The sequence below is a fragment of the Seriola aureovittata genome, chromosome 18 (genome assembly GCF_021018895.1).
Source record: "Seriola aureovittata isolate HTS-2021-v1 ecotype China chromosome 18, ASM2101889v1, whole genome shotgun sequence".
In the NCBI taxonomy this organism is placed as follows: Eukaryota; Metazoa; Chordata; class Actinopteri; order Carangiformes; family Carangidae; genus Seriola; species Seriola aureovittata.
Genome location: NC_079381.1, coordinates 9,491,113 through 9,503,878, shown reverse-complemented (window position 1 = coordinate 9,503,878; position 12,766 = coordinate 9,491,113). Strand labels below are relative to the sequence as shown.

General features: G+C 39.7%; 1 protein-coding gene and 1 long non-coding RNA gene across 3 annotated transcripts in view; one reads left to right on the top strand and one right to left on the bottom strand.

Annotated features, from left to right (window-relative positions):
* The window catches only part of tnksa (tankyrase, TRF1-interacting ankyrin-related ADP-ribose polymerase a), an 82,469-nt gene extending 70,068 nt beyond the window's left edge, over nucleotides 1-12,401 (top strand). Inside the window, exons 20-30 of one of the 2 annotated variants that reach the window (XR_008830262.1) lie at nucleotides 447-527; nucleotides 973-1,159; nucleotides 1,308-1,387; nucleotides 3,414-3,534; nucleotides 3,958-4,055; nucleotides 5,084-5,158; nucleotides 5,303-5,408; nucleotides 6,824-7,010; nucleotides 8,083-8,239; nucleotides 8,492-8,830; nucleotides 9,151-12,401. Coding sequence is in view for 1 of the 2 variants with exons in the window: in XM_056403004.1 (XP_056258979.1) it covers nucleotides 447-527; nucleotides 973-1,159; nucleotides 1,308-1,387; nucleotides 3,414-3,534; nucleotides 3,958-4,055; nucleotides 5,084-5,158; nucleotides 5,303-5,408; nucleotides 6,824-7,010; nucleotides 8,083-8,239; nucleotides 8,492-8,578 (1,179 nt within the window). In the remaining variant the exon portion in view is untranslated. Of the gene's footprint in view, nucleotides 1-446; nucleotides 528-972; nucleotides 1,160-1,307; nucleotides 1,388-3,413; nucleotides 3,535-3,957; nucleotides 4,056-5,083; nucleotides 5,159-5,302; nucleotides 5,409-6,823; nucleotides 7,011-8,082; nucleotides 8,240-8,491 lie in introns of both variants that reach the window. The other variant, XM_056403004.1, reaches the window with a different exon arrangement.
* LOC130186186 (uncharacterized) lies at nucleotides 3,831-8,139 on the bottom strand. Its single transcript, XR_008830263.1, has 4 exons — nucleotides 8,041-8,139; nucleotides 7,827-7,925; nucleotides 7,355-7,403; nucleotides 3,831-4,041 (listed from the first exon to the last, which is right to left on the bottom strand). It is a non-coding gene; the product is annotated as an uncharacterized LOC130186186 (long non-coding RNA).
* Nucleotides 12,402-12,766: the final 365 nt, after the last annotated feature.

Genomic DNA, 12,766 nt, shown 5'->3' with positions numbered 1-12,766 from the left:
AATGTGGATCGTAAGAACGTCAGAGATCTTGTCCAGAATCTTCTTTAACCTTGGACAGAGATTTCTTCCTCACATTGGCTGTTATTTACGCTGTCCTGCTTGGCCTGAGGAGCCACTGAATGGTTAACTTCAAAACCAGCAAAAAGCAAGCCTCTTGGCAACACATATGAGGCGATGCTTTGTTTCTACTGAGAGCATGGTAGTATTTAAAATGGAAAAAAATAGCTAAGACAATCTTTAACCCCTTCATTTGCTTTTGTCTAAATAAGTTATTATCAAACATGGCAAGCGACTTTCTGCGTGATCTACTGTAAAAATCTGCTAGTCACTTCAGGTCCTGACTTTATGTGTGAAAAAAATACTGTATGAAAAAGTACAAGCAAATAGTGAGTTGGTAGTTTTAGGTGGAATCTCTGAATTTCTGTCTGTCTCTTTGTCTGTTGCAGGCTGATGATATCAGAGCACTGCTGATTGACGCCATGCCACCAGATGCCCTGCCAAGCTGTTTAAAACCACAGGCCACTGTGGTAAGTAATCCTCACTCTTTAATACAAGTACTGCAGGGACAGAGCGTGTTCAGCTGACACATGTCCTGTGGTGGACATATTCTGTGATTGCAGCTAGAAAAAAAACCAACAATACATTTAGTGTGAGAGTATTCAGTGAACTGAAACTGAAAGCATTCGAAGTTTCCGCTGAAGTGTAAGAGATGAAAGCAACTGAAGTGCCAGCTGACTTGAGTCCTCAAAGTGCAAAAGATGCAGCAGTTGAACCTCTGATATTTGAAGAGTTAGAAATAAAAGTTGAAATGTCGGCTAAACTGTAAACAGTGAATAGCAGACGAAATCATCAGTTGAAGGTGTTGAGATAGTTGAAGTGTGCGCACTGTAAAAAAGCAAAGTAAAAAGTAGTTAACAATAAAATTTTTACTTATTGGCTCTTTAAACAAAGTCTTCTCTCTCCCACCTTCAGGTGAGTGCGACTGTGGTTGGTGCAGGTGCAGCAGGGGGCGTGGTCATCTCTCCCTCTCCATCCCCCTCCTGCCTGTCTGCAGCCAGCAGCATCGACAACCTGACCACACCTCTCAGTGACATCACAGTGGGCGGGGCCACTGGAACCGCTGACGGAGCATCCGGGTCTGACAGAAAGGAAGGGGAAAGTATGTTTACACACACACACACACACACAGAGTCCTAAATCAGTAGCTGGTTCTTTTGACTACTAAGATGTCACGGATGTTGTGAATGTGAACATGTGTAACAGCTGGGCGTCCTCCGATAACTGCTGGCATTACTGTGTCTCTGCAGCTCTGCTTGACATGACTATCAACCAGTTCTTAAAGAGCCTGGGGCTCGAACACCTCCGAGACATCTTCCAGCGGGAACAGGTACACACAAACACACACCTTTTTATGTGTCTGGGAATGGTGTTGGTAGAGAGAGAGACACAAATCTTCAAAAGAGCTTCAAATTGCAACTAAATTAAATACATTTTTGATTTTTTTTTTCAAAATGTAACTAGCCAACTAATCATTTTTTAACCTGAAGTTACCTCTTAACACAGCCTTGTTTTAAACTCATTTGTTTTATCACTTTCCCTCCCCTTGTTTTTGCTCCATTTTGCAATTGTTAATTTTAGAAAAGCAGAACAAAAAGGAGAGATATACTGGATTAGTTAGAGTGCGATGCACTGTAGACAGAGAAAGGTCAGACAGAGAACAAAGAGGAACATTTAAGACAAACAGAGAAAGGCTTAAGGAGAAAGATGGAGAAAATAGAAAGAGAGTCACGGAGACAGATGGGGTGACAGAAAGAGGAGAAAACAGACAGAGAGAGAGACAGAAATAGAAATAGAAACTGAAAGGTGACAGCTGGCAAAAGGCTAAGCTTAGAAGGCTGTGTGTGTATGTGTATGTGTGTGTGCATGTGTTATATTATTATTGGTGTCCCTAAAGGGGATCAAGCCTTCATTAATATTCAGATGAAGAGTGAGATGGGGGTGAGAGTAAGCTGGATGTTAACAGAAAAATTCTTTAATTTCTGAATAACATTAACAAGGACTCCATTTAATATATTTGATGAGCACAAAACCTGAATTTTACTCATTATGTATCTACAACCAAAGTAAAAATTTAAATTGGAATCACAATACTGTGTTAAAACTAAATACAAGAAACACTTAATTTTTTAACTGTAGTAATTAATAACTTCTATCAACTTCCTGCTGTGTGAATCTAAGAGGAAACCTCTGGAGCTGAAAAATGACGCCAACATGGAAATACCAAAAACTGCAGTTCTTGGAATGGCCGCTTGGGTCTGGCTCCAAAAGCGATTCAATCCCCAAACACTCCCATGTCAAAATGGCCAACTTTACAGCCTGGTACAAAAAAACTGTTTTGGTCTCTACAGCTAATTTCCTCCTTCATGACAAATGTACACGGGGTGAATTTTAATATAACTCACCCATTTAAATTTTGTTAAGACTTAAAGTTATACATAATTGGAGGTTTTGATATTACTCAGTCATGAGGCTAAACTCTTGGAGGAATCACAAGAAGTTATTTAAATGGATGTGATGGACTATTTACAGAGGCAGATTGCTCTGATGCTACTTTTTACGGCTTTTTAAAAATTTAACTGAGGTGTCAGCTTGAAGTGTCATTTGGGCTGATCTGTGACTTTTATTAGGTGTTTGAGGGGATTGCATCACATTGGCTGTGACACAAACTGTTAGAGAGACAAAACAGGCTTCTGCAGATGTGAAAAGATGAACTTCTCATCTCTTGGCTGCGATTTACGAAACACACCGGAGTTTTTGATACGAACTTTTGGTGTCAGAGAATATTTAAGTTGCTGCTGTTTTCCCAGCAGAGTTATTTATGCTGCAATGATTTACACCTGTAACAGTAATCACAGCAGCACAGAGGGAAGTAGGTAAAGGTTACCGTTTGAAAAGTGGAGTAATCTCGGCCTCCAGCATGAATCTCATCTTTGTTCTCACTGAACAAACTCACCATCGTCAATTTACATATCAATAGCTTGATTATTGTCATCTATTCCATTGACCTTTTCTTCGGGCTGCTTCTGTCTTTCTCTCATGAATATTTGTTTGACTCTGTTGTCTCTGCAGTACAGCTTAGATCATAGAACTCATTATTGATTATTGTCAATTTTGACGATCAGTTACAGCGAGACCTGCTGTTGTTTCTGTTGAAGTTCGTGCAGTTCTACAGTTAAATACAGTACAACAACATTTGATTTAGTTAACAGATGTATGATCAGAAGTATGGATAGAGTCGTTGTTGCACAATAGAATTACAATGGGTTAATTTATTATCAATTTACATTCTTTTGGCAGCAGACAGAAACATACACAAGATTGACATGGCTTGTTTGTCGCTGTTTTTGCGGCAGATTTCGCTGGATGTGTTGGCAGACATGGGTCACGAGGAGCTGAAAGAGATCGGCATCAACGCTTACGGTCACAGACACAAACTCATCAAGGGCATCGAGAGGCTGCTGGGAGGCCAGCAAGGTCAGGACGTGCAGACACACTCACGCATAACACAGTACACAATGAAAACTACAACTAGTTAACAGAATGTCAGCACATTAGTGTTGAGATTTACCTTTGGAGCTTTAATTAGCTTTTACAAGCTGAGAACTTGGAAGTTAAGACAGACTTTATAATCCAATTTATTGTGTTGTAACGAAATGAATATGTAATATTAATGTGATATTGAGTAAATCTGTTATGTAACAATTTAACATCCAAAATGTTACATGTTATATATACGTCAAACCCTTTGGTTATGTGTGTGAATATGCGTGTAGGCCATAAACTTAAAGTGTTAACATGATTCGAAATTCGAATACATGATCTGTGGACGAGATACCTGAAAGCTCAGTGGCGTCATTTATTCTTCGCTTGATTCACTTTCGAAATGTGCGTTTGTAGGTGCAAACCCATACCTGACGTTCCACTGCTCCAGCCAGGGCACTGTGCTGATCGACCTTGCACCGGATGACAAGGAGTTCCAGTCTGTGGAGGAGGAGGTATGCAAACACTTTTACACACACATGCCACTTACAGACTTATATAGAGACACCCAATTAGATGATAGAATTTTAAAAGTTAGGTCATAATTTTAAATTTGTAAATGTCCATCATTAGTAATTTCACACATCTGGCTAAGGACACACCACACAGTGTCTCTACGGCACAGCAACCCTTTGTACAAAGCAGCTCCATATTAGTGTAACTGCTCGGCTGACTGTGTTGCTCTTGTAAATGAAAGCAGTAACTCAAGGAGACAGCAGATATCAGTGTGAATGAGTCTGAAATTAATGGGGACCGTCAGATGTTAACAGAAATTTAACAGGTAATTTAAACTAATTTTTTACTTGAGATGTTGAAAAACGATTGACGTGAGCTCTCTCTAGACTGTGCCGGTAATTCCAGAAAATGTTGGTGAACTGCTTTTGCATATGCAACACCAGAATTTTATTTTATAGACATCAATAATTTCAGTCATTAGGTAGATAAGTAATTTTGTGAAGGACTGCATCCGTGTCAGACCAAAGTTTGTTCAAATGACTCCATCATGTTGTAAATCCAAATGTAAGCAGTTCTTTCTTTATCACTGCTGATGCCGCACTTTTGCAGCTGCATTGTTCTAAATTTCCCACAGGCATCGTCGAGGTATCTGCTCTGATTGAATGAGTTGCTGCTTCACTTTATCACTGACAAAATGGCTCTCGTGATCCATATTTTTTGTGCACCAGTCAGTAACAGCTTAAACGCCAGATAATTAATCTTTACAGAATTGAGAAAAGAAATTCAAAAACTAGTTTGAGGTTGGATTTTTTTCATTGAGGTGGCGACTGGATATTACTTGCGGGGTTTTCACTGAGATGTGAGTCATCATTAACTCTGCTAATGCAGGCCAGAGAGCTGTTGAATTGCCTTCTGATCAGCATACATGGGAACTGCCTTGCATTAGGGTTTTTAATCCCACACAGTTACCCTTTTTAATTTAAGAAAAATAAAATAAATGTCCTCTGACTCTTGATTTCCTCCTCAGCTACAGAGCACTATCAGAGAACACCGCGATGGAGGCAACGCAGGCGGAGTCTTCAGTCGGTACAACATCATTAAGGTATGGAATCAAAACACAGGCACAGGGACCAGTTTTCTCTCTTTATGACCACAAAAAAGGACTTGGATCTAATTAAATGTAATTCTTAATCCACAGCAGAACTGACACATATTTTTCTCTCTTCATTCCTCCCTCTGACTGCAGATTCAGAAGGTGGTGAATAAGAAGCTTCGGGAGAGATATGCACACAGACAAAAGGAAATTGCAGACGAGAACCACAACCACCACAACGAGCGCATGCTGTTTCATGGTAAATAAATAAGTTATAAAATAAAGGGCAGCACGGTGGGGGTTCCTCACCATATACAGTTCACATTTAATGCTACTACCATTTAGGCTTTATTGATCATTTTTCATAGTGGAACATTTTTGTATTTTGTCACTTCTTTTATTCTTTACAAGAATCCAAATCTGTGTATTTGTAAAAGCTGTTGAACTGCTGTGGTATATGTGGGACAAACAGTATAGACCCCCCCTCAGAGAACATAAAGACAGCTGTGGTACAGCTTCGGTTTATTATGGAGCTGTGGACACATTTACGTGATTTACCGGTCGGTAAAGAAAGAACACTTCTCTGCAGAGCATCGTGCGTCATGGATGTCTCTTAGCGTTGTGCAACAGACAATATGCCAGAAAGAAACTCCGACCTTCTGAGACTGTATTCTGATAGTCCACCTGACTTATCCAACTATCTAAAAGTTCATTCTCAGCTCACTCTGCCACAAGAGTGAATGCGCGTCGTGCGCTCACCTATGTAGCCGCATATTATTCCCTTGATAATGCTCTGTAAAATAACAGTAAAATACTGCGCCACTCACTTCAGACCAGAGCACAAGTGTATTTGCTATTTAAACAACATGGGCGCTGGATGAGAAATTGTAAAAATACAGCAAAATCCAAGTTGGAGATGCACATCACAAGACGAACTAGTTTGTCCGACCTAGTGACAGTTTTCCTCTTCATTAAGTCTTGATCACATCTCCCCTGCAGCTTCAGTCACTTCCTCTTAGTTGACACAAGTAAAATACAGATTCAACCATTAGTATGCTCCGAAATGAACTCTGCTTTGTACTGCAATGTTTTCCTTCTTGCGGCCTGACCTCAAGCTTGAACGAATCGCATTAATCTTCCATGTCCCTTTTCAACCACAAGGCTCATTCAGGACAAAACCCTCAGGACTGCAGCCGAGTGCTGTTTCTTTACTTTAAACACTGTAGATTAGAAAATCTCAGGAAGTTTGTCAGGTTTCCGTGATGCCTCAAACTGCATCTGGCACCAATGATCATACTATGTATGCTAAATCTTTTGGATCATGGGTCTCCCAGGATAACACTTAGTCAAACAGTATCTACCTCAGCTGCACTCTTTATTCTTGTGTTTCATTTGTGCTTCACAGTCTGGAGAACTGAGCTGTTTGGAACGTTTTCTAAAAGGGGAGGTTTAGCAATTGTAGGTGATGGTGAATGCAGACATCACGTCATTGGAGACACTATGCTTTTATGCTAATTTTCTCAACAGGACAGTCAGAAAGTGAAATTTCTTTAGAAGCCAGAACAAAAACAGATGTGTTGAAAGAGCTCTGCAGGCAGACTCTTGCATGTTTTTGGAGTGAAATGCAAAAATGGAAATTTTCCCTTCTCACTTTTTAAAAATTGCTCCCGTCAGGTTCCCCCTTCATCAATGCCATCATCCATAAGGGCTTTGACGAGCGTCACGCCTACATTGGCGGCATGTTTGGCGCCGGCATCTATTTTGCTGAGAACTCCTCCAAAAGCAATCAGTATGTGTATGGGATTGGTGGAGGCACGGGATGTCCCACGCACAAAGACCGCTCCTGCTACGTGTGCCACAGGTGAGACGTTTTATTTGTTTAGGTAAAATGTATTTTCTCTGCCAGTGTGGCCAGTTTTTCCAAACAACTTTCACTTTTCTGTGCAGAGGAGAAGAACTACTGGTCACTACCTGTGTCCCAATTTAATAATAAGTCTAACAGACCTTTTCCACAGCAGATATTTTTGACTTGTCATAGCAGGAAACAAAGGTGAAACAATTTTTTTTTTTACACAATGGCTCAGTTCTATCAAGGTCCCCAGTAAGCCATGACAACGATCCAGCATGCACAAGACCAGGACCATGGAACCAGCTCTCTTAAATGGAATGCAATCCTTTTTTAATGTTTTCATTTTCTTTACTTACTTGGCAGTGGTATTCCAAAGTCACTGTTTCATCGACATCCATCATTCTCCTGTTCATACAAAACAGTAAAGCACATAGATTATTATGTAGTATGTATTGAATTGGGGAACAAGTGGAGAGAACAGGAATTTGATAATTATCATCTGTAATTAGTAAGTAACAGAGTGAAGCACAATGAAGCATATAAAAATATGATGTATTACTAGTTACTTCTAGTTAGTTAGGATTTTATAAATAATAAATATGAACCAGAATGGCATTCAGTAGAGCGCATTCCTCCACTAACAATCCAACACATTCTGTCAGGTCCAGATTATCTGGATCAGCACCAAATTGTACAAGGTCATAGATTTCAACACCATAAATACGTCTGATTTTCTTTTTTTTTTTCCTCATCATTTCCTGAGAAATTGACAAAAGTGTTGAAAAATGTCTTATCTTGGAGGAAAGTCATAAAAATTCCTGGCTCTACCTCTTTAACCGGATCAGCACCAAAGTTGAATGTGTTCTTCCCTGGCCCGTGCCCCATCCCTCCACCAGGTTTGGTGCAAATCGGTGTTCCTGCATAATCCTGCTCGCCAACAAAACAACAGACACATGTGAAATTATAATCTCCTTGGCAGCGATAATAAAACAAATATACTTATGCATGTGATGTCTGATATTGTCCTTTTTTGTGACCTTACCATTAAAAGTTTCAATCTGCGTGTGTGTCCTTGATTTTACAGGCAGATGCTGTTCTGCAGAGTGACGCTGGGTAAGTCGTTTCTTCAGTTCAGTGCGATGAAAATGGCCCACGCCCCCCCTGGACACCACTCTGTTATAGGTCGACCCAGTGTCAATGGCCTAGCGTATGCAGAGTACGTCATCTACAGAGGAGAGCAGGTCAGTATATACACACACACACAATTTTTGCTGACCAGTATTGTCTGTTCATGCCTGTAAAACACCTCTGTTGTATGAAATAAGTTGTGTTACAACCTATTAATTCTTGGATTGTTTTTTTCAATATGTCTGGGCAACAGTCTTTAAGATAATTGGCCTTAAATCATTAATCAATCATCAAAATTCTTCATTTTCTATTTTTCTATTAATCAAGTTGTGGTTTCAACACTAGAAATAACTTCTGTTTTCCAGGCTTACCCAGAGTACTTAATCACCTACCAGATCGTGAAGCCAGAGAGTCTGGCCACGCCTGCTGCCCCAGCCGAACAGAAGTCCTAAAATGCATTCACAGCTGGATTTGGAGAAGGCCAGACTGCAGTGGACTAGACCCACACTCTAAGAGGACTAGGACTGAACCAGGAGGCGTTTCAAACCTCAGACCCAAAATTAGAGTCTCCAGAGCTGACCTTGAGGTGGGAGAGTTTGGAGTGTCGACTAGGCAGGAGGCAGACGATCCTCGGGAGCAGACATGGACATGTCTAAAAAGAAGAAGAAAAAGAGGATGAGGAGGCAGTGTCTTTGAGTTTTGGGGTATGATACATGCACAGTCCAAAGCAGCAGACAGCAAAAATCCATCAGGCTCTGTAATTAATTGGATCTAATTTTGCAGGGAGAAAATACAAATTGTTTGATCAATGGATCTGGAAGGATACCACTAAGCCAATTTTTTAATTTGCAGGCCTGTGGCTTGATCCTAAAAACAATTAAGAGAGCAATTAGAACAGGACGCAGTCCAAAGCAAGACAAACATCATTGATTTTGCACCTTTGCATCGCTCGTGTATTCCACCCCGAGTTTTAATGTGTTGTTTTGATATTGTGTCCTCTTTTGCCTTTGTGCATTATCCACAGCAACAAAACAACACCCTGAGGCCACCTCCAGAAACGGCAATTGTCATGCTGAGGGAACAGAAATCGCAGCACATTTTACATTACAGCTTGTCACATTTTCACCAATGGGGACACAGTTCTCCGTGTTGGCTCACATCCTTCCTGCTGTAAACAAAGACGAAACGATGAAATGTGCGTGAGCACGGAGAAGTAAAAGAGATTAACTGTGGACAAATACCCAGAAGTCAATAAGCTGAAAACAAACAGGAGACCACAATCCACTGCTGCTACCAGTGCTGGCTGCACACTTTCCACTACAAGTCATACCAGAACCAATCCAGTTCATATCCATAGTGAAGAGAAATGTGGACATTACTTATATAGTTTTAGAGGTTGTGGGGTTAAGGTTAACTTGGCCTGAAAATCCAAATTTTGGCAACGCTGAGTTGGGCCAAGTGAGCAGCAACCACAATAGCTGAGTGTGATAGGCTGAGACACCTGTCAATCAAGCAAACACATCATTCTCTGAGCCTTAATTTCTTCTAAATGAAACAGAATTTTTAATTTACCAACAGCACACATGAAAAGAAGTAAAATGTGTTACCACCACTGAGAATTTGAAGGTTTTTCAGATGAGGGTTAGTATTGACATGGTGGTTGCAGCTCAGATTAGACCAGTCCAAACTCTGTTACCAGAACCAGGAGGATGGACCACATGGGACCAGATTGTGACACTGTTATATGTACATGCATAAACATACACACAATGAATGCAATTGTGTGTCCAACCCAGATCTCTTATATTAAAAGGACCCAAAAGGAAAACAACAACACTGACTCCTTCATCCTTCTCAGGACGGAGTGCTTGGTTATAGTTATTGCAAGAAATGATTTGGGGGACAAAGGTTGGCTTTTTCATCCTGATCTTGTCTAGTGCAGCTTGACATTCACACCTCTCTGCTGCTGCATCTGTGTGTCGCTCATGCGCACTAACACCTGAGGCATCTTTTCATCTTGTGTTTTAATGTCTCTCAACACATTTTCCCTGTGTTGTTGTTTACATGAACCTGCTGCCTCCTGGCCCCTTTCCTCTCTACCTGTAACTGTGGATGCCCCCTAGTGGTGCAACAGAGGAAATGCTGGCTTGTAGTATTGAGTTGAAGAGTACATATAGTATAACAGGAAGGCATTTATGTAGGGGTTCATTTCTACACATTTCTATTTATTTGTATTTTTTCTGAGACATATTCCATTTTCTTTTTCTTTGTATTTCCACCTTTTTTTTGGAGTTGTTTTTTTATTCTCCCGAGTTTACACTCCTCAGACATTAAGAAAATGTGAAGTGAGCCTTGTCACTGTATCTTAGCGAGCCATTCAGAGGTCTGGTTACAGGCTGTAAAGGCATATTTACATAACCAGAAATCTGCAGGTTGACTGAAGTTGAGGATAATGGATCTGTTGTACATAAAGATGAGCTATCACATATCTGTTTGGAATAAACATGTATCGTGACGCACTTCCATCTACGACAGACAACCGCAAGATCAGCACACTCCTCACACTACGTACTGTAAGCTTGAACTGATTTTTTTTTTTTTAACTACACTGACCATGTTTTTCTGTTGATAGTTTATTATTTATGACTATTGTTTTTAAATGATGACACTGTACACTACACAGGCCCATGCATGAGTTTAGTTTCTTTCATGTTGATCATGTCAAATCAAGTCAATTGAGTGCTGAGGGTCTTGGGAATTTCCATGAAACTACATGGAATGGGAAGGAAAATGGCCTTAAACATTTTTAAAAATAAAAACATTGCCTTGAAACCATTTTGAAACTAGAGTTTACCGAAATAACGCAGTAGCAAAAGAGAGAGAGAGAGGGTTTATATCTGCTTGCTTATGTCTGCTATTTTTTGACATCAGCTCGGGAAGATCTGTTTTAGTTTGAACACAAATCAAATATCAGACTCTAGACTGACAAAGCTGCTCTGCCATTTGATTTCTTTTTGTTTATCCTGACTTGTTAGCATTACAGTATCTGCCACTCAAACTCATATTTCAGCTGATTTGCACTTTGAAGGGAAGATGAAGATCTGAGTCAAGTCCAAACAAACATTAAATCCTTGTTCGAGTGTGAAGTGAGCTTAAAATCTTTGTTTCCATGAAAGCTGGATGATGTATAGCTGCCCCTCAAACTAATAAACTAAACCTTTTAGTAAGACTATTTTCACGCTGTGACGTTTTCATGTCAGCATTTTTTCCCCTCAAATTTGCAGCCCATCTGATAGCAATATTTTATCCCAGTAGCAATGAATGATAACATAAATTATTTGTGCGGCCTCACATTTCAACAAATTACAGTGATTCATTGTCTGAGAAATGAAAAGAAAATTAATTGAAACTGAAAAATTAAATGAATAAGTAGACAGAACAACAACTGATGATTAAAGCCGAATTGAGAAGAACTAATAAGCTTGAAATTATATTGTAATGCCAACAAGTTTTCAAAAGGGAAAACTAAAGAGTTGCAGCACTGGCACACAACACAGTATACACCACCCCTATGTAAAGTATGTTTTCCTGGCATTTCACAAAATGCTCAGATCTCAATTTTTTGTCATTCAAAGTCAGTTTTGTCAGAAACCAACTAGAATTTAACATTTTCCTGTTTTAACACCTTTTGTGTCAACTGATCAGTCTCTGCACTAGAACAGAGGTTTCAGATGAAGTGGCAGCATCACTATCAGCACTGACAGAGCAGGTGGGGTTTATGTTGTTGACCTCAATAAGTTCAGCAACACTGTGTGATTTAATAGCAGAGAGCCTTTGTTTTAAACCAGACTGTAAATAAACTAACTCCAGATGGGCCTTTTAATGGGTCTTTTATGGATGATTTTGAGTTTATTTTTCTTGTTTTTCCCCCCTTTGAAAGACTTTTCAAAGACTTTTTTATGTGATAACTATTTGAATTGTGTTTTAGCTGGTCTCGCTCTACTTATCTGTATCAAGAGCCAGTCGGTCATCTTTTTGTAAATAGTTTAAAGAGTGTGTGCGTGCGCAGATGTGTGTTCAATCAATCCATGTTTCACCTTGTGACCTGCCTTCTACCAAAAGCCACAAGTTTTCATTAACACATTTTCTCATCAGTTATGTTTGACATCCTGTTGTACAGACAGTTGTACAGAGCTGCTGACCAGCTAACTTGGAACAGAGAAACTCCTCACTCTTGTACAGAAGAAAATCCTTAATAAAAGAAGTTAACAAAGATTGTTTTTGTTTTTCTTTAGCTGAAAGTCTTAGTTCTGGTTATTGGCACCATGTGGTTACTAAACAGGATGTAATTCTTAATTAACCTTGCTTCTGTGTTCATTACTTTTGTTAATTTACCTCCACTGAAGCAGGCAAGTCAATTTTGTCAATCCACAATTTTCAGGTTAAGTAGCTATTCTTACACAAAGCCTATGAATATGGATTTGTAGGCTGGAGTTTAGTATTACTGCCCTCTGCCCTCAATGTAAAAATATTAGAAACATCTGCCAGTTTAACACAATGCAACTGCACCATAAAAAACAGCCTCCAGAATGATCATAAAGTTGAATCAACACCTCAAAAACAGTTTCAACCAAAACTGA